Here is a 21,060-nt window from a genome sequence, read left to right on the forward strand (position 1 = left end):
CCGTGAAAGTCCAAAACAGAGCTTGGTGTCTTTTAGGGGCTGGTGTGTTCTACATGGGTGAGAGCAGACCACAATCATATGAATGCATAGGTTGGGCTCTTATCTCATCCTGAGTTTCTGTTGAGCCCCTTTCATGGGGAAAGTATCGTATTAATTCTTAACTCTCTTAAAAATTTTTTTTAATTGTTTCAAATAATTTAAGACTCAATGTAATTAATGAGCTTTAGCCGGGAGGGCATGCTTTAGCCAGCTTTAGCCATGACTGGATGGGCATATACATATAAAGTGGACAATACCGATCGATCCTTCTGTTGGTTCTGAGCACATTTTGTCTGGATAAGGGCAAAAATTTAGACTTGGGAAAAATAAAGAGCACAAGATACAAGTGATAACGGTTAAAACCATAGAGTAATTTAGTCATAGATGAAAACTCTCTAAAGATTTATATTTTTTTAGGTAACGTTGAACACAACAAAAAATTAACCAGACAATGCTTTCCTGATGAAAATTCATTCTTGATGATACAGTTCTCTTCAAAATATCTGCATTTGTAAACATGACATCAGGACATCCTTGGGGTCAGATTAGTGGAACCAGACTCTTCCTGAGTCATGAAGCTGGGTGTATCTCTGCCCACCCACTCCCGTGGGCTCTGTGCAGGTTGGGCAGGACCCCAGAGGTGATCAGTGGCTTTGAATGGGCAGGGCTGCAAACTTCCAGTAGAAGAACTTTGCTCTGCTCAAAGGCAAGTGGTAGGACTGTGCCCAGCAGACAGTGGTAAACGGTTATGGCAGGTAGAGAGCGGACACAACTTTGAGTCTAGAAATAATAGGCTCGTCTAGATGGTTGACTAAAGTTGAAATCTTAATGCCTGTCAAAAGAAGTAGATTTAAATCTGAGGGCGGTAGGGACTCATGGGAGCATTTTTAAAAGTGAAATAATATAGTCAAAACAGTATGCAGGGAAGGTAGCGTGTGGTTTGGTGTTTAGTACAAGCAAAAGAAAAAGGGGGTGCCCACACACATGGGCTTTTGGTGAGAGCTAGGCCACCGTGACGGAGAAAGGGAATGTAATTGGTGTAAATTGTCTACATTAATATTCCTAGAGCATGGCCAATCTAAATGGACCCTTAAAGTATTTTCTTGCAAGCTTTCCTGAGTTTTCTCTCTGCCATTCTGCTGGAGAAGGATGATTGGGGAAACATGACTTGAAATACGTAGGGGAGTTTATGGGATTTGTTTGAGTCAACACTGAGGGCCATTATCACATTCACACCACGAGAGGCTTTAAATCCATGGGAATCATGACAGAACACCAAGATAGAACATTTAGCACTGTCCAATTTACAAAGGCAGTTGGGTCCGCTAAATAATGGAGATCACACGAAACTGGGGTGTTAGTATGGTCTTCGCGGGGGGCCAGCTGGTCATTGGTGGCTACACCGAGGACCTCCTAGAGCTTTAGGATAGAGCTTTGTTGATGGTAATGGCCATGTGCTCTGCTGTAATCATCCCGGCCTGACAGTGGTGGAGAAGCCCCCGTGTGCTGGCCCTGACCTACCCCGGGGCCAGGGAGACCTCTATCTATCCCATCACCAAGGAAAGACCCATAGCATGTCCCCTGCATCTGTTATAACTCCAGTGCGCTTCTCCATGCCAGGAGTCCTCAGGGGCTCAAGGGGGGGTCCTTCACCTTTTCTGTTTCTTCCCTTCCAGTTACTCTAGAGCAGTTCTGGCTGGCAGTGAGGAGCTGTCCTGAGCAAGAGGACCAGGCTTTGTTAATGAAGGTAGGTTATCAGACAAAGTACTGATTTCCTTAAAGGCTCGCAGCACTTTTACTGCCCTGAGGAGAGTTTCATTTTTACAAGCAGGAGTAAATTTATCATCCCTGAATTCGGTGCTCCGCGGGGATAAACTTGTCATCGGCGGGTAGGAGGGTTGCTGGTTAATGAGCACAACCGCCGTCCGTGGTGTACAGCAAAGTGACAGGGAGTGGGTGTCAGCTACCAGCAGGGAATCTCTTTTAATTCTCCAGAGGGCTCAGTTGGTCCTATTTAAGCTTATCTGACAGAATCTTGATTCTCTGAGCAGATTTATGAGGCTTGGCCAAATTCCATGACTCTCGCTGCACTTTTTAATTAAGACAAAGGATTCCATACGTTCTGTGTCTGCCACATCCTCCCTTTCGTCACCACAGGGAGCGCCACACAAATGAGACTGTCCATGTTAACCACTGGAGCGGGCATCTCATGTCACAGATGCCTTGCCCTTGAGTGGAAGACAAGCTTCGCCATTTCTTGGTAACCGTTGCGTTCTTTCCCTCTGAGTGACAAAGGAGCACAGGTGTGGTATAACCTACATGTAGATCGTACATCCAGGTGAGCCAAAAGCATGGAAAAACTTGGCCAGCAGCCTGCATGAATTTAATTAAAACTCTGTCTCCGAAGGCAGAGAGGAGTAGACACCAGCAAGTCACGGAGGCACGCCAACACCTTTCCACCAATGACTAAGACTCGTGTTTTCACCCAGAAACTATACTTAGAGTCACCTTGAAACATGCGCATTTCCGTGACGTCATTTCAATCCCATACCGTCAGGAAACCACGTGACCCAGGAATTGCATCCCTCACCTGAACACCATACCAGGTGTCCTCCGACTTTAGAGATGGGCGGAAAAATAGAGGGCGTCACTCTAAGGGATTTCCAGCTCATTTGCCTGAGATGTGATATTTTTGGTCTGCCTTTTTTTTCCCCTAAGCTTTCAGTGTGGTTCATTTTATAATAAAGAGGTGCCGGGGCGCCTGGGTGGCTTGGTCGGTTAAGCGTCCGACTTCGACTCAGGTCATGATCTCACGGTCTGTGGGTTCGAGCCCCGTGTCGGGCTCTGTGCTGACAGCTCAGAGCCTGGAGCCTGTTTCAGATTCTGTGTCTCCCTCTCTCTCTGCCCCTCCCCTGTTCATGCTGTCTCTCTCTGTCTCAAAAATAAATAAACGTTAAAAAAAAATTTTTTTTAATAAAAAATTAAAAAAAAAGAGGTGCCGATACCAAATAACGGATCCGTCTGGGAGACCTGCTCCCCCAGAGTCCTGGGTACAATGTACCAACTTTGGCATACAGGCAGGCATATAAGCTTTTCTCGGTGTTTTGAGGTTATCCAGGGTCAGCCCTCGGTCTTCTGTCCTGACATCTATTCCCCAAGGACCTTTCCTCCCAGATACACTGTTTCTGTGGCCTTGACGCAGCCCTTGGGCCCCAGACACTCACCTCTTTACCCCCAGTCACTATTCAAGGTACATGGGCACGGAGCCTCGTGGCCCTTCCTTCCTGTTCTGCCCAGTGTTTTCTCCAGCCATCTGCTCCTTCCTGCTTCCCTCTTGTTGTTCTCCTATCCATCTATCCCCCCTTTTCCCTTCCCTGCTGTGCTTCGGTGTGCTGAATGCACTGCTGTGTGCTGCTTGGGTACCGCCGGGGACCTGCGATGCCCCAGTGACCCTGAACTTCTTCAAGTCAATAGCGTAAGGGTGGAAAGCGATACCACCAAAATCCTGCTTCTCCTTTCAGTTTCTCGCCTTCCTTCTGACTCTCCTACTGCCCCCGGCCAGCTTCTCTGGAACATTTGCTCAGATACTAGCAGCTGCAGGTGGTGGAGGAGGGTTCAGAGAGCCTGAGGTGTCCTGGAAGGTGCACGATCTCCAGTGACCTTCAGTATTTCATGCCTTCCCTGTTGGTTTCTGCAAACCATACGGTGGCAGCCGAGGACGACGTCTGTGGGTGTTTTCTCAATATTTGCAGGTATTTGAACAGGCAACATCAAAGAAGTTTCACTGATCAAAATGTGTGCTCGGTTCATACATACTGAAACTACTGTACGATTTTTTTTCAGGAGATTGAGGTTTCTAATGTCACATAGCAGAGAGCACCATGTGGGTGTGACAGTGGTGTGCAGGATTTTTGTAGATGTTATGTGGGAGAACTTGCTCAGGGTGACAGTAGATCATTCCAACTACGACCAGCCTGCAGTCCAGGATATGTTTACGGGGGTGAGCCATTCGCTTTGAAGATGGTCTGCCATAAACTTCGACAGTTCATTCAACGTCATTGGGTGAAAGGTTGCTGGAGGCAAAAACTGTAAATCTGAACCAAATATGCTGGTTTTTTTTTTTTCTTTAAACGGTACTTTGCACGCAGTGCCGTTGTTATCCCTACATTGTCAACATTGGATACTTTGTATCCCTACATTGTCAGAGATCATTAAGATCTAAGGCCAACGATCTCATTCAGAGCTGTGAGGGTGCCCAGCCCAGGTCAGATACCGCTTGAGCCAAGGTCGGATATCCCTGGAAAAACAGAGCCTGGGGTTGAGACTTGGGAGGCGGCCGAGACCAGAGGCTTCATCTGACAACCAGGAAGAGTCGGCGAGGGAGGAGAAGTGACACTCCATCTCCGCACCGCTAGTTAGCAGGCAGCAGAACGGGGACCGAAAGCCACGTCTCTGGAGCCTCGAGCTGGGCCTCTTGCCGGGACTTCCATCCAGATGAGTAGATTCACAGAAAAGTCTACCACCTCACCCCCTCCACCACACCCGAGCCGCATGGGAGGTCAGACTGCAATGAAACCACAGAATGTACTGTTGTGGCTGGCTGGTGGAACCGCTCTTGTGGCTTGTTGTTAATCACACCCCATCTGCAGAGAGTACCATCAGACGGAAGGGAGCTGGCTTCTCCATGATTCAGTTTCCCCATCTACCAAGCAGAGGTCAGGGCTCTTACTGACTTGCGATTTTCCCACCACTGCAGCCCTGTTAAGGGGTAGGAAGGAGGTATTAAGAGATAAGACAACTGTTATCAGGGTTTGCCTCTCTGTTCGGTTTCACTACAATCTGAACCAAAGAAAAGATGTCAGTTCTATAAATTACTTATCTGACCCCATTCGTGTCCATACCAACCTGTTTCTTCACTGGTTCTTAGTTCTACTGACCAGTTCATCTCTTTGGCCCCTTGCAGGCACTGCCCTGGAGAGCTGGGTTACCCCTCGACTCCACCCACCACTCTGTTGTGGCTCCAGACCTGCCCTCCAGTCCCACACCCACTCGTGCCCAGCAGGTGTGGCCCTCACCTGTCTCTGTCCTTCCTCCTCAGCCCCGGAACCGCAGCGTGGCCTGTGACTCCCCCTGCTCGGGAGCTGCCATGCCACCTGCCATATAGCTATTAATCCCCGGCAGCAGCCCTCAGAGACATCCCGTTCCCTCTCACCCAGAACACAGCACCTGGGCTTGACCCTCCAGGGACAAGTCTGGTTCCCACTTTGCTGGGAACCCGGTGTGATCACAGACAGGTCACCTCTCTCTTTTAGCCCAGTGTCCCCTTGTGGTGAAAGCGGAAGTGAATTAGATTCCCCGGGAGACCCTTCCAGCATCCACCCTCTCAATCTATGCCCCGACATTGCCCGCCAGCCCGTGACTCTAAACATGCTTGAGAATGAGCCAACCTCTACTGCCTGCCCTTCCTTCAGGCTCAGCAAAATGAACTTTCTCAGAATCCCACGTCCTACTTGTCACTCTTCTGGATTCATGTCCAGCCATAGCTCACTCTCTCTTTCTCTCTCTCTTTTCCTCTCCTTTGGCCTGGGGTGATCATAGAACCTATCAGCCATGTCTGGACATTTTGAAAGTGAAAGGAGGCACCACTGAAAATTAAACTTGGGTGGCTGGCATACAATGGGACGATCCCAGGCACATCAGGGCATTTGATTAGCCTATTTCTGCATCAAGTCCGAAGTCCCTTCTTTAAATCAAATGGATCAAGCTTGCCTATGAGGCATCCCTCTCAGAGTTGGTCCAGATGCTCCTTGTCCCCACTCCCCCCCCCACCCCCACGATTGTCACTTCTTAAAGATCGCGCCCTCCTTTCAGTGATGGAAGTTGTCAGGAAGACAGACCTCTCGCTGCCAATCTGCATTTGGACCTTCATTTTCTAAATCACACATAAACGATCACACTTCCTCATTCCGTCCTCCAGGGAGTTTCTTACACACCTGGCAGCAGTCATTTCCAATTTGGGTAGGAGACAGCAGCCCCAGCAAGGATCCTCACTGGGACGGAAACTTCCTGAGGCAATCACCTGCCGTGCCTCCCCGCTTCCCTTGGAAAAGCAGGAAGGATGTGCAGCGGAAGGTGGCCCTTCCTGGTAAACGCTGCTTTCCCGGATCAGGAGACAAGAGCTAGTTGAAGAAGCTTTGCCTGGTCTGTTACAACTGGAGCAAGACAGTAGAACAAGGCTTCCTCACTCCAGTGATGCTGAGTGGGTACCTGGCACATTCCTCCCACCGCAGCCCCCGGCAGAGGCCTGGGTGGACCTCTCTGACGAAGGGCTCTAGCTAGAGGTACCACGTGAAGTTCAAGGTAGCCCTTTCTGTGGGGGAGAGCCGATATCATACCACGTGTACTGCAGAAAACAGTAACAAGAACCGAGCTGCCTGCATGAAGATAAATAACACACCTTGAATCTCATCCCCCCAAATTGCAGACCTTTTGCAGGACTGTGGTGCCAGCAGCAACGATGCCCCAGCTCATCCTCCGTGGAGTGCTGGCAGGAGGGGCTGACTGTCTGTGGCAAGGCGGGTGACGCCTCGGTCTGAGGACACAAGCAGAGTAGTTTTAATAGCTGCTGGCCGTCTGGCTGGCACGTGCAGGGACCCGCCAGAGTCGGTGGACACGGTTGCCAGGCGCCGAGGCCGAAGTCAAGAAGACCCACAGAGCCGATTCCCCGGGAAGTCACCCCTGCCCACAGGTGTGCTGGCTGGAGTGCTGCCGGAAGCCTCCTTAGCATTGCTTACCAGCTGCCGAGTATTTTCTTTTTTTAATTTTTTTTTTAACATTTATTTATTTTTGAGACAGAGAGAGACAGAGCATGAATGGGGGAGGGGCAGAGAGAGAGGGAGACACAGAACCGGAAGCAGGCTCCAGGCTCCGAGCCGTCAGCCCAGAGCCCGACGCGGGGCTCGAACCCACGGACCGCGAGATCGTGACCTGAGCTGAAGTCGGACGCTCAACTGACTGAGCCACCCAGGCGCCCCCCCCCCCGCCGCCACGTATTAATATTGCCCCCCAAATGCACAGGGGCAACCGGACAGCTGTGGAAAGAGGGGTGCCCAGGCTCCCTGCCACGTGCCACCACCCCCCCACTGTGATCTGGCCAGATCGAGCCCTTTCTCTGTCTAATGATGTGCTAGCAACTTGGACACCCTTGAGTCCTCCTTGAAACCAAAAGCTGTCAAGTGAGTGGCGTGACCCAACCTGTCAGTCCTCCCAGGGTACTCAAATCCAGCTGCTTTCCAGAAACAGGCGTTTTCTCCTAGCCTGGTGGGGTCCTGGCCTGGCCCGAACGAGTGTTTAGCTTAGCCTGGGAATGGGGATGCGTTGAGGAGAAAGGGGATTTTCCACATGACCGCTCCACTGACTCACCTCCCCGCAGAAGGTTTAGAAACACCCAGCAGGCCGGTTATCTAGCGTTCCTTAAATTGTCATTGTCACAAAGAGTCTTTCTGCTTCACTTCTCTCACAGTCCCCTCTTTACCCTGCTCACTCCCCTCCACGTCGCTGGGCTCAAGGGGCAGACACGGAGCCATTAGGCTTCTGGAATGGCCGAGGCGTCCTTGCAGGGTCTCTCTGTCAGCTCTTGCCCTGTAGGCAAGGCCACAGCCGCTTCAGCTCCGATGGGGTGCTCGCCACGGCAACCCCAGTATCTAAGCAGAGCGTTCGCAGGGGACTGTCCCTGCCTCGCAGGCGGCTGGCAGCAGCAGTTTGAGCCTGTCAAGTGGGCGAGGTGGGGTTTTTCCCTTTTTCCTGCATTCTAACTGCTCTTTCTTGCTTTTCTCAACACGTGTAGGTGGTAGCTAGTTTAAGCACCCGACCTAGCAGCCAAGTACCTCCCACCAAGAGCTCTGGGAGGACGGTGATGCCCTCCTTTCTGCGGGAGGGCTTTTTAATGCCTATGGACCCACCCTGTCATAGCCCCTTGCCTTTGAGAGCACCCTAGGCCCCTGAGCAACCAGCAGAGCAAACATCCTGTGTGTGTGCTACGCGTGCCCACGGCCACCGCTCCGTCATCTGGGGCTGGTCCTGGGAGCAGGCCTCCCACACAGAAGGAACAGCATTCTCACTTGGGGCCTGACTGCGTCTCCAAACCCCATCCGGGGTGAACAGCGCCAATCCCTGTCGGCAATCCTTTGGCACAGATTGTTGAAGGGTGGCGGGGGGTCTGTCTGCAGTGTTGAACTTCAGTCCGTATAGCCCCTGTTGCTTTCCTGCCGCCTTCTCTGCTGCTCACAAGCCAGGGCCTCGTGGAAAGAAGTAAGCATGTGGCTGACAGTGTTTCTAAGAGAAACAGGTAGGGTTTTTCTAGTACCTGGCTCACTTGAAGAATAGGTTTCTGGTTTGTTTGTTTGTTTTTATGTTTAATAAAGGACCAGAACTACCAGGGACGTAGCAATCAAGTTTCAGACCTAGTGTTCCAGCAAACGGTGGTTTTCTCTCGTGCCTGTACCCGTGTGGGCCGTCGATGCCCCCGCATGCCTTCCCCCTCTTCAATCCCGGTACCCTCGTCACAAGCTCCAAGTCAGGGCCAAGGTTCTGAGGGGGCTCATCTCAAACCTGCCCCCTACAATCTCAGTGATGATTATCCCACCCAATGAAACACTAACTGTGGGAGGGGATCTTTGGTGCAGAGGACTAACTTTCTAACCCAAAGGAACACATACCTAATGGTAGGATTTCAGGCTTCGCCGTAAGTCAACAGAAGGGTTATTTTGGCGACTGTCTGCGGATACCTATCACAGTCCCTCTTCGTAAACGTTTGTGAATGCCTGTTTTGTGCCAGGCACCGTGCTAGGCTCTGGGGGTGCTAATACCAATAAGACCTGGCCCTCATCCTTAGGTAGCTCCCTGACTACTAAGGTGTGGAAGGTACTTCAGAACATGCAAGCGTGTTGGGGTGGGCTAAGCGCTTGAGAGGGAAGCTTCTGAGAGGGAAGACACTCAGGGTGCTGATGGAACACTCAGCTGGAGTGCCCAGCTCAACATGGGTTTCAAGAGGACTTCGGAGGAGGTGGCATTTGAGCTAAGTCTCTATGTCTCTGTAAGAGATTAAATTTAGCCAACTGTGTGGGTTCTGCTGTGCTTACCGGTGGGGTCAGTGTGAGTTGTGCTCTGAGCTTTCCATTTATAGAGTGTTTCAGGTGCACTGATGCATGCCTTGAGAGCTGGCTGCCAGAGCAGGGGGACCAGACAGCTGTCTCTCAAGGGGAGGGGTATCCAGAAGCTTCCATTCTCGTTGCACTGTGCGTGTTTCCTCATTGTGCCATTCAACATTCTTTCCTTCGGCGTGGAAGACTTCCCTGACTTCCAAAGGTTAATGTCAAAGTGAGGCGTCTCTCAGAGGGAATGCAGCAGAAGCCATGCTCAGCCGACAGTTGCTCTAGAATAGTTCTGAGAGCATGGTCTCCAAGACCGGGGGCCAAGCACAGAGCAGGAGATGAGAGTCGGGAAATTAAGAGGAAAAAGGCAGAGGGATTTCCCTAACCTACAATAGGAGAACGTGCTCTGTGCTCTAAGGGTCTGACAAAGTTGAGAGAGCTCAGCACTCACGCTCATACAAAGCTCTCCTGTTGGGGAAAATGGACCGGTGTCTTTCCAGGCTCATGCTATCAAGTGCAAGCGTTACATGGGCCTGATCACGTAAGAGGATCATCCGATCACAGGTGGGCGGCAGCCCTTTGTGAGGACATCACCCCTGCTCCGCCCCCCTTGATACTTGTTTGTCGAGCATCTAAATAAACATCCAAGTGGAGAACCAGCTGGAAAGCAGACAACCCAGTGTTCAGAAAAGCAGTGACTTTCCCCGAATGGAGGACACAATCTGCTGGGAATTTCTGGCCCTGCGAGTCTGGCAGAGGACGCGTGCAGGAGTGTCCCTCCCTGAACGCTCTGCCCTGCATTTCTCCGGTGTGCAGCTCTGGGGCACAGATTTCATTTCAGGCTGTTCTAGACGACAGGGCGGAGAGCAGAAGAGGAAATCACTTGAGACAAATAAGAAAAATGGAAGGATTTGGTAAAAGCCATCTGTGGGAAAATGAGAGCAAAATTTGGCCCTAGGGGACGAAAGTGAGAGGAGCGAACGGGGCCCAGCCCAAACTTGTTATTTTATCGTTTAAATAAAAAGGTCAAGATGCTAATGTGCCCAGGAGACTTTTCTTGAGTGACATACCCAGACTATGAAGAAACTCTGTCAGGGGGTTCCGGTGACATGAATGGAGGCTACCATACATTAACAGAATTACCAAGTGGCTGGGGGGATGACAGATTTCCCAGCACACAATGAAGGGGACATTAGCACTAAGGTTATGTGGGTGTCACGCTGGCCCAGGCTGATGAAGGTAACAGAGTTCAGCACTCCCGCTTCGGCAGCCACCCTGCCTGCAGCCAGTCACGTTTGCTGACTGAAAACTGGACGTGTTATGAGGCTTGAAGATTTCTGTTCCCCACACCTTCTCAACTCTCCCTCTTGCCCTTTCTAATTGTAGCCACTCTGTTTTTGGTTAATTTTACAGTGTTCTCAAGTCTACTCGAACACACTCACACCCACCATGGATATCAACTTTGAGATGGGGAAGAAAGAAAGAGATTGGTTAGATCTATTCCCAAGGGAGAAAGGGAAGAAGGAGAAGGGAAATCCGTTTTGGAACAAATGCCAGGACAATGGCCAGCATGAAGGCAGCAGTCAACCAGTTGCTGCTCAAGTTCTTCTGACGGAATGTGTTCACCTTTAAGAAGATCTTTCCACCTTCGTCTCTTCCAGGACTATTAAAAGGACAGGATGGGATGAAGCAACTTGCTGCGTTCTTTTTTTTTTTTTTTTTTTTTTAAATTTTTTTTTTCAACGTTTTTTATTTATTTTTGGGACAGAGAGAGACAGAGCATGAACGGGGGAGGGGCAGAGAGAGAGGGAGACACAGAATCGGAAACAGGCTCCAGGCTCCGAGCCATCAGCCCAGAGCCTGACGCGGGGCTCGAACTCACGGACCGCGAGATCGTGACCTGGCTGAAGTCGGACGCTTAACCGACTGCGCCACCCAGGCGCCCCTTTTTTTTTTTTTTAAATATAATTTATTGTCAAATTGGCTTAAATACAACACCCGGTGTTCATCCCAACAAGTGCCTTCGTCAATGCCCGTCATCCATTTTCCTCTCTCCCCCACCCGCCCCCATTCACCTTCAGTTTGTTCTCTGTATTTAAGAGTCTCTTGTGCCTCCCTCCCTCTCTGTAACTTTTTTTCCCCCTTCGCTTCCCCCATGGTCTTCTGTTAAGTGTCTCAAGGTCCACATTTAAGTGAAAATGTACGATATCTGTCTTTCTCTGACTGACTTATTTCATTTAACATAATACCCTCCAGTTCCATCCACGTTGCTGCAAATGGCAGGATTTTATTCTTTCTCATTGCCAAGTAGTATTCCATTGTGTATATAAACCACATCTTCTTTATCCATTCCTCAGTTGATGGACACTTGGGCTCTTTCCATGATTTGGCTATTGTTGAAAGCGCTGCTATAAACATAGGGGTACATGTGCCCCTATGCATCAGCACTCCTGTATCCCTTGGGTAAATTCCTACCAGCGCTATTGCTGGGTCATATGGTAGTTCTATTTTTAATTTTTTGAGGAACCTCCACACTGTTTTCCAGAGCGGCTGCACCAGTTTGCATTCCCACCAACAGTGCAAGAGGATTCTTGTTTCTCCACATCCTCGCCAGCATCTGTAGTCTCCTGATTTGTTCATTTTAGCCACTCGGACCGGTGTGAGGTGGTATCTCAGTGTGGCTTTGATTTGTATTTCCCTGATGATGAGTGACGTTGAGCATCCTTTCATGTGTCTGTTAGCCATCTGGATGTCTTCTTTGGAAAAGTGTCTATTCATGTCTTCTGCCCATTTCTTTACTGGATTATTTGTTTCTCGACTGTGGAGTTTGGTGAATTCTCTACAGGTTTTGGATACTAGCCCTTTATCTGATATATCATTTGCAGATATCTTTTCCCATTCTGTCGGTTGCCTTTTAGTTTTGTTGATGGTTTCCTTTGCAGTGCAGAAGTTTTTTACCTTGATGAGGTCCCAATAGTTCATTTTTGCTTTTAATTCCCTTGCCTTTGGAGATGTTGTCGAATAAAAAATTGCTGCGGCTGAGGTCAAAGAGGCTGTTGTCTGCTTTCTCCTCTAGAGTTTTGGTGGTTTCCTGTCTCACATTTAGGTCTTTCATCCATTATGAATTTATTTTTGTGTATGGTGTAAGAACGTGGTCTAGTTTCTTTCTTCTACATGTTGCTGTCCAGTTCTCTCAGCACCATTTGCTAAAGAGGCTGTCTGTTTTCCATTGGATACTCTTTCCTGCTTTGTCAAATATTAGCTGGCCATACATTTGTGGGTCCAATTCTGGATTCTCTATTCTATTCCATTGGTCTGTGTGTCTGTTTTTATACCAATACCATACTGTCTTGATGATTACAGCTTTGTAGTAGAGGCTAAAGCCTGGGATTGTGATGCCTCCCGCTTTGGTTTTCTTCTTCAGTATTATTTTGAGAAATAACTTCACTATTACTTCAGTATTACTTTGGCTATTCGTGGTGTTTTGTGGTTCCATACAAATTTTAGGATTGTTTGTTCTAGCTTTGAGAAGAATGCTGGTGCAATTTTGATTGGGATTGTATTGAATGCATAGATTGCTTTGGGTAGTATTGACATATTAACAATATTTATTCTTCCAGTCCATGAGCACGGAATGTTTTTCCATTTCTGGAATTCTATCAGACATTTAAATCAGAGATAATATCTATCCTTCTCAAGCTGCTACAAAAAGTAGAAAGGGAAGAAAAACTTCCAGACCCATCTATGAAGCCAGCATTACTTTGATTCCCAAACCAGACAGAGACCCCACACAAAAAAAAAAAAAAGAACTTCAGGCCAGTATCCCTGATGAACATGGATGCGACAATTCTCAACCAGATGCTAGCAACTTGCTGTGTTCTTCAAACGCTTGCCTGATAGGAAGGGTAACTAGGAACAGCCTGTCGACAATAGCTTGATGAATACGTTATTTGTGAAAGTGGCTTCGCAGGACACATAACACTGAATGTCAGGATTGGGACCAATTATACAAATGAGGCGAACCTATCGTTACAAGTGAAAGACTCTCAGATCGGGTGAAACACAAAGTCCAGCTGTGTGACATGTGCAGACATGCAGACTCCCGCTTCCAGGAAGGCCCTGGATTTTCTCTATGCCTTATATATGTTATATTTGGAGCTGAAGAAGCTGGAAATCCAGAAAAGGCGAACAAGAACAGACCCCGCCTCCAAAAAAGAAAGCTGACTCTAGCCAAAAGCTAATGGACCGGAAAAGGGCCAGCCTGGCAAAACAAAAGACTTGTAGACAACATTGCTTTGATCCAGTCCAACACTACATAAAAATCAATGGCACCACCTTCGTGCATGCTGGGAAAGGCCTTATGGGAAGCATAGATTTAGATTTAGATGCTCACTAGGCCATAAAGAGGAAATGCAACCTCGCTACTGGGATTATGTCAGAGGAAGCCTAGTAGGGAACTAGAGTTTTCATCTCCACTTGCCAGTAAGGAGCGCCCCCTCCCCCCCCCCACCACCCTGCAGTATCTTTGGGGAATACCTAGGGAGCCGGAACTTCCTCATTCAGCAGTAACAACTCACCCCTCCCCGCTCCTGCTATGGTGGTGTTTAAGAGAAGGCCAAATGGAAATTTAGGACTTTCACCACCACCCAGTGGCAATGAAGCTACCACCTGTCCCTGCCTCCCATCAGTGGGGTTCATGTGGAGAGTAGAAATGAGAGACTCCTATCCTCCCAGCCAAGGTGATTATCAATGGAGGCCTAGTGGGGAGCCAGCACTCCTACCTCTGCCTCCTACCTCCTACCCAGCAGTAATGAGGAGCACTTCCCTCACTTGGCTGTTAACAGTGGCTACAGTGCACGCTGCCCACCCACCCCCGCCACACACACACACACACACACTCGCTTCCTCTGAGGAGACAGTATCACAGATACTAAGTTAGCTAAGATAAGGTTTAAATAAGATCCAGAGTCTCATAATATAATACCCCAAATGGTCAAGTTTCCATTAAAATAATCACTCATGATACCAAGAACCAGGAGTATCTCAAACTTAACGAAAAGAAAAAAGCCAATCACTAGACTCTTCACTGATACGATAGTGATGTTTAAATGATCTGAAAAAGATTTTAAAACAGACATCATAAAAGTATTTCAATGAGTAATTATAAATGTACTTGAAACAAATAAAGCAATAGAAAGCCTCATCAGGTAGTCTCAGCAAAGAAATAGAACATATCAACAACCAAATGGAAATATTAGAACTGGGAAATACAATTACTGAAATAAAAATCTCAAGAGATGGTCTCAACAGTAGAATGGAGGGGACAGAGGAAAGATTAGGTGACCCGGAAGATAGAACAATAGAAATTAACTGAATCTAGGGGCGCCTGGCTGGCTCAGTCAGTGGAGCATGTGACTTGTTTTTGGAGTTGTGGGTTTGAGTCCCACACTGGGTGTAGTGATTACTTGAAAATAAATCTTGAGAAAAAAAGAGAAATTAACTGAATCTAAACAACAGAGCAAAAAAAGACAGAAGGGGAAGGAGGAGGAGGAGGTGGGGAGGAGGAAGTGGAGGAGGAGGAAGAGAGCATCAGGGACCTTTGGGACTGTAACAAAAGATTTAACATTTGTGTCATTGAAGTCCCGGAAGGAAAGGAGAAAGAGGGAAGGGCTGGAAAAGTACTCAAAGGAATAGTAGCTGAAGATTTCCTAAATTTGGCAAAAGACATAGACCTACACATTCAAGAAGCTGAATGACAAACAGCATAACCTGAAGAAATCCAAACCAAGATACATCATCATTAAAATTCTGAAAATTAAAGACAAAATTCTGAAAATTAAAATGCAAAAAGAATGTGAGAGCCATGAGAAGGAAATAATACCTTTTCTATATGGGAAAATTAATTCAAATTACAGCAGATTTCTCATCAGAAACCATGGTGCCAGAAGGAAGGAACATATTTTCAAGTGTTTTGGAGGGAAAAGCCCCCATCACCCAAATTCCGATATCCAGTGAAAACATTCTTCAGAAATTAAGGGGAAATTAAGATATTCTTAGATGAAGAAAAACCAACAGGATTTACCACCAGAAGACCTACACTAAAGGAATGGCTAGGGGCGCCTGGATGGCTCAGTTGGTTAAGTGACTGCCTTGGCTCAGGTCATGATCTCACAGTTGGAGGGTTTGAGCCCCACATCAGGCTTTCTGCTGTCCAAGCAGAGAGCCCACTTCGATCCTCTCTCCCCTTCTCTCTCTACCCCTCCCCCGCTTGTGCTCTGTCTCACTCTCTCTCAAAATAAATAAAAACTTAAAAAAAAAAAAAAAGGAATGGCTAAAAGAAGTAAAAGAAGTTCTATAGGGGACACCTGGATGGCTCAGTTGGAAGAGCATGTGACTTTTTAAAAAAAGATTATTTGCTTATTTTGAGAGAGAGAGAGAGAGAGAGAGAGAGAGAGAGGAGGAGTGGGGGAGGGGCAGAGAGAGAAAGGTGAAGAGAGAGAGAATCCCAAGCAGGTTCCACACCGTGAGCATGGAGCCCGACATGGGGCTTGAACCCTGAACTGAGAACTGAAATCAGGAGTCAGACTCTTAACTGCCTGAGCCACCCAGGCGCCCCGAGCATGTGACTCTTGATCTCAGGGGTCATAAGTTCAAGCCCCTGTTGGGTGTAGAGATTACTTAAATAAATAAAACTTATAAAAAAATAAGAGGTTCTATAAACAGAAAAGAAGCAATGAAAGAAAGAATCATGGAACATCAGGAAGTAAGAAACAATACAATAAGCAAAAATGGTAAATTGAAACTATTTTCCTCCTTTTAATTTTCTAAATTATGTTTAACAATTGAGGCAAAAATAATACTGTCTCATGTGATTTTAAATACAGACAGAAAAATATCTAAAATAATTATATTGCAAACAGAGAAGGGTAAAAAGAAATAAACGTTAACTCAAACTGTCATGCCAGTAGACTGTGAGACTGTGATAAGCTCTCTCTGCCTCTCTCTTTCTCTCATATATATATTTTCCATCCATTTAATTTCTGTCTATCTGTATGATTCTGTGGACAGCACAGAGTTGGTTCATGTTTTTAATCCACTCTGATGATCTCTGTCTTTTATTGATATGATAGGGCTTAAGACTCTTTTTTTTTTGGTTTCTGTTTGTTTTCTCCATTTTTCACTTCTGTTTTCTCTTCCTTGCCTTACTATATGTTACTTGAGCATTTTTTTAGAATATCATTTTGATTTATCTATGCCATTTTGGGGTGTGTCTCTAGCCTTTTTTAGTTGTTTTAGTAACACCTAGAAAAAATATATATTGTGCTAACACTAATCAAAGAAAGCAAAAGTGACTATATTAACATCAGATAAATAGACATCATAGCAAAGAGAGTTACCAGAGACAGAGAGGGACGTTACATAATAATAAAAGAGCCAGTCCACCAAGAAGATATAATAATGTCAGATGTTTATGCAGCAAACATCACAGTTGCAAAATATGTGAAGCAAAAACTGACAGAACTGAGAGTAAAAACAAGTACACAATTATAGTTGGATATTTCAAACCCTCTCACAACAGTTGATAGACCAATTACACAGAAAATCAGAACATGGAGAAAAACTCAACACCACTGACAAACAGGATCTAACAGACATTGATAGGACACTCCACCCAACAACACAGGTTACCCTATTTTCAAGTGCCCATGGAAAATGTACCAGGATAAACCATAACTTAGAACAAAAGCAAACTTCAAAAATGTCTAAAGTTTCGAAGGAAACTAAAAGAATACATTGATCTGGGTGACGATGAAAATACAATATATCAAATTTGTGGAACACAGATAAAACATTGCTGAGAGAATTTATAGCTTACATTAAATGGAGGGAAATCTCAAATCAGTAACCTAAGCTAACCTAAACTATCACCTCAAGGGCGTAAAAAATGAAGAGCAAGATAAAACCGAAGAAAGCAGATGGAATGAAACAATAAAGACAGGAGCATGAATCAATTAAATTGAAAACAAGAAAAAATAAAGGAAAACGGCGAAGCAACATTTCATTGCTTTTTTGCTTTAAAAAGAGCAATAAAATTATGAGCCCCTAACACAACTAACAAAGAGAAGACAGAAATTGCTAGTATCAGGAATAAAACAGATGATATGAGTAGATACCCTGCCTACATCAAAATGATAAGGGGATACTAAGAACACTCGATGCATATAATTTTAAAACTTAGATGAAATGAGGCAATTCTTCAAAAACACAAATTACCATACTCCGTATGAAGTAGATAATTTGAATAATGTTATAACTATTAAGGAAATTGAATTTGTAATTTTAAACTTAAAAGATTTGAATTTAGAATTCAAATTTTATAATTTAAATTTTAAATTTTAACTTAGAAAAAGAAAGCTCCAGGCTCCAGAATTCACTGAAGAATTTTACTTAACACTCAAAGAAGAATTAACAACAATTCTGCACAATTACTTCCAGAAAGTGCACCAGGAGTAAAAACTATTCATTTTATGGACCTAGTATTTCCCTAATACCATACCAAACATAGACAAACAAAAATTGAAAAATACAGACCAATATTCCTTATAAATAAATATAAACATAAAAGTCCCAAACAAAATATTAAGAAAAAGAATGATACATTGTGACAAGTGTGGTTTACTCCAAGGATGCAAGACTGGTTCAATTTTTAAAAATCAACCAATTTAGTTATCAGTATTATAGGCTCAGTGAAAAAAAATTACAGGATCATATAAATTGATACAGAAGAAGCATTTGACAAAATTCTATACCCATTCACGAAAACAACTGTCAGACAAATAGGAAGAGAGTTCAACTTCCTCAACTTGGTGAAGTTCTTCTGTAGAAATTCAATAGCTAACATCATACCTAGTGGTGAAATAATGAATGCTTTCCCCCTCATATCAGGAATAAGGCAAGGATGTTTGGTTTCACCATTTTTATTTACTATAATACTGGAAATTCTAGCCAGTTCAAGAAGGCAAGAAATGGAAATTAAAGGCATATGCTTTCAGATCAGAAAGGAAGAAATAAAATAGTCCATATTTATAAATGATAGCATTGTCTATTTTTCATTTTTATGTTTTGAGAGAGAAAGAGAGGGGGGGGGAGGGGACAAAAGGGGGGGAAGAGAGAGAATCTTAAGGAGGTTCCACATCCAGCATGGAGCCTGATGCAGGGCTCTAATGACCTGAGCCTAAATCAAGAGTTGGACACTGAACTGACTGAGCCACCCAGGTGTCCTATATCATTGTCTATTTAAAAAATTCCAAGAAATATGTGAAAACAAACAAACAAACAAACAAACAAACAAAAAGCCCTAGAACTAAATGAGTTCAACAAGGTATAGAATACAAGACCACCATACAAAAATTAATTGAACTTTTATATGCTAGCAATGAGCACATTAACAGAAAAATTTTTTAAATCAATACCATGTATGGTTTATGCAACTGATACAATTAGGTATACATCTAACAAAACTTGTGTAGGACTTATATGATTAAAACTACAAAATGCTAATCCTTAACAAAATACTAGCAAGCCAAACTCAACAGCCTATTAAAAGAAGTATACACCATGACCTAATGGGACTTATTCTTGGAATGCAAGGATGGTTCAATAATGAAAAATTAATCGCTGTAATTTCCATATTAACAGAATGCTCATTAACACATGGTCATCTTAATTGATGCTGAAATAGCATTGAAAAAATTCATCACCCCTTCATGATAAAAACACTCAGCAAATTAGGAATAGAAGGAAACTACATCAATATAATAAAGTCAATATATGAAAAACCCACAATCATCATCTTTCACTCAGTGTTGAAAGACTGAAGTCTTTTTCTTCATCCCAGGAATAAAACAAGGATGTCCACTTTCACCTCCTCTATTCAACATAGTATTGGAAGTTCTAGCCATAGTAGTCAGACTAGAAAAAGAAATAAAAAGCACCCAAATTTGAAAAGAGGAAGTAAAATTATCTCTATTCACATATGATATAATATTATTTATAGGAAACCCTAAGATTACAGACACACACACACACACACACACACTCACAGAACTAATAAACTAACTTAGACAAGTTGCAAGACATAAAAATCAACGCGCAGAAATCAGTTGCATTTCTGTACACTAACAATGAACAAATCCAAAAAAAGAAAACAATTCCATTTACAATAGTATTAAAAAAAAAAACCTTAGGAATAAACTCAACCAAGAAGATAAAAGACTTGTACACTGAAAACCATCAAATGGTGCCGAAATAAATCAAAGAAGACATAAATTAATGGAAAGAAATACAGTGTTGATGGATTGAAAGACTTAATATTTTTAAGATGACAATATTACCTGAGGATATCTATAGAGTTAATGTAATTTCTACCAAAATCCCAATGATTTTTTTTCATAAATAGAAAAATTCATCCTAAAATTCACATGGGATCTCTAAGGGGCCCCAAATAGACAAAATAATCTTGAAAAAGAAGAAAAGATTTGGATATCTCACACTTCCTGATTTGAAAGCTCTAGTAATCAAAACAATGAGGTACTGGCATAAAGACAGACATACAGATCAATGAAATAGAATAGAAAATGCAGAAATAAACCTTCACATATGTAGTCAAATGATTTTTGACAAGGGTGCCAAGATCATTCAATGGGGAAAGCATAGTCTTTTCAACAAATGGTGCTGGGAAAATTGGATATCCGCATGCAAAAGAATGAGGTTGGACCTCTACCTAACTTGACATATAAAAATTACCTCAAAATAGACCAAAGACATAACTGTAAGAGCTAAAACTATAAAACTTCGAGAAAAAAAACTTAGGGGAAAAGCGATGATATTCTACTTGTAGTGGTTTCTTGATATGACTTCAAAGGCACAGGTGACAACAAAATAATAGACACGTTGTAATTTATCAAAATTTAAAGCTTTTGTGCATCAACTGACACTATCAACAGAGTAAAAAAGGCACCCCACAGGTTGAGATAAAAATATTTACAAATTACGTATCCGATAGGAGATTAATATCCAGAATATAGAACGAACTCTTAAAACCAAACAAGAAAAATAACCTTTTTCAAAAACGTTCAAATGGCTTAAACAAACATTTCTCCAAAGAAGATCTACAAATGGCCAATAAGTACATGAAAAGATGCTCAACATCACTAATGATTAAAGAAATACAAATCAAAGTCACAATGAGATACCATTTCACGTTCATTAAGATGGCAGCTGTAAAAAACAATGAAATAACACGTTAGCAAGGATGTGGAGAAACAAGAACACTGGTACACTGTTGGTGGGCACGTAAAATGGTCCAACCACTATGATAAACAGTGTGGCAATTACTCAAAAAAGTAACAAACAGAATTACTGTGTGGTCCAGCGATTTCACTTCAGGGCATACACCCAAAAGGACTGAGAGCGGTAATTCAATGAACTTGAACAATTACTTGTACATGCATGTTCATGGGAGCACTATTTGCAATAGCCGAAAGGTAGTAGCAACCCAAGTGTCCATCGATGTATGAATGGATAAACAATATATGGTATACACATACAGTGGAATATTATTCGGCTTTAAAAAGAGAAGGAAATTCTGGCATATGCTACAACGTGGATGAACCTGGAAGACATTAGGCTAAATGAAATAAGCCAGTCACAAAAGGGCATGTATCGCATGAGGCCACTTCTATGAGGTACTAGAGTAGTTCAAATTCATAGAGACAGTAGAGAAGGTAGGGACCATGGGGAAGCAAGAATGAGGAATTATTTACTGGGTACAGAGTTCCAGTTCTGCAAGATGAAAAACGTTCTGAAG

General features: G+C 44.4%; 1 protein-coding gene across 1 annotated transcript in view; it reads left to right on the forward strand.

The window, feature by feature from the left end:
• The window catches only part of ACOXL (acyl-CoA oxidase like), a 341,287-nt gene that overhangs the window by 277,199 nt on the left and 43,028 nt on the right, over window positions 1–21,060 (forward strand). The window contains exon 17 of the mRNA XM_058683275.1: window positions 1,716–1,786. Coding sequence (XP_058539258.1) covers window positions 1,716–1,786 — 71 coding nt within the window. The remainder of the gene's footprint in view (window positions 1–1,715; window positions 1,787–21,060) is intronic.

The sequence above is a fragment of the Neofelis nebulosa genome, chromosome 9 (assembly GCF_028018385.1).
Source record: "Neofelis nebulosa isolate mNeoNeb1 chromosome 9, mNeoNeb1.pri, whole genome shotgun sequence".
Classification (NCBI taxonomy): Eukaryota; Metazoa; Chordata; class Mammalia; order Carnivora; family Felidae; genus Neofelis; species Neofelis nebulosa.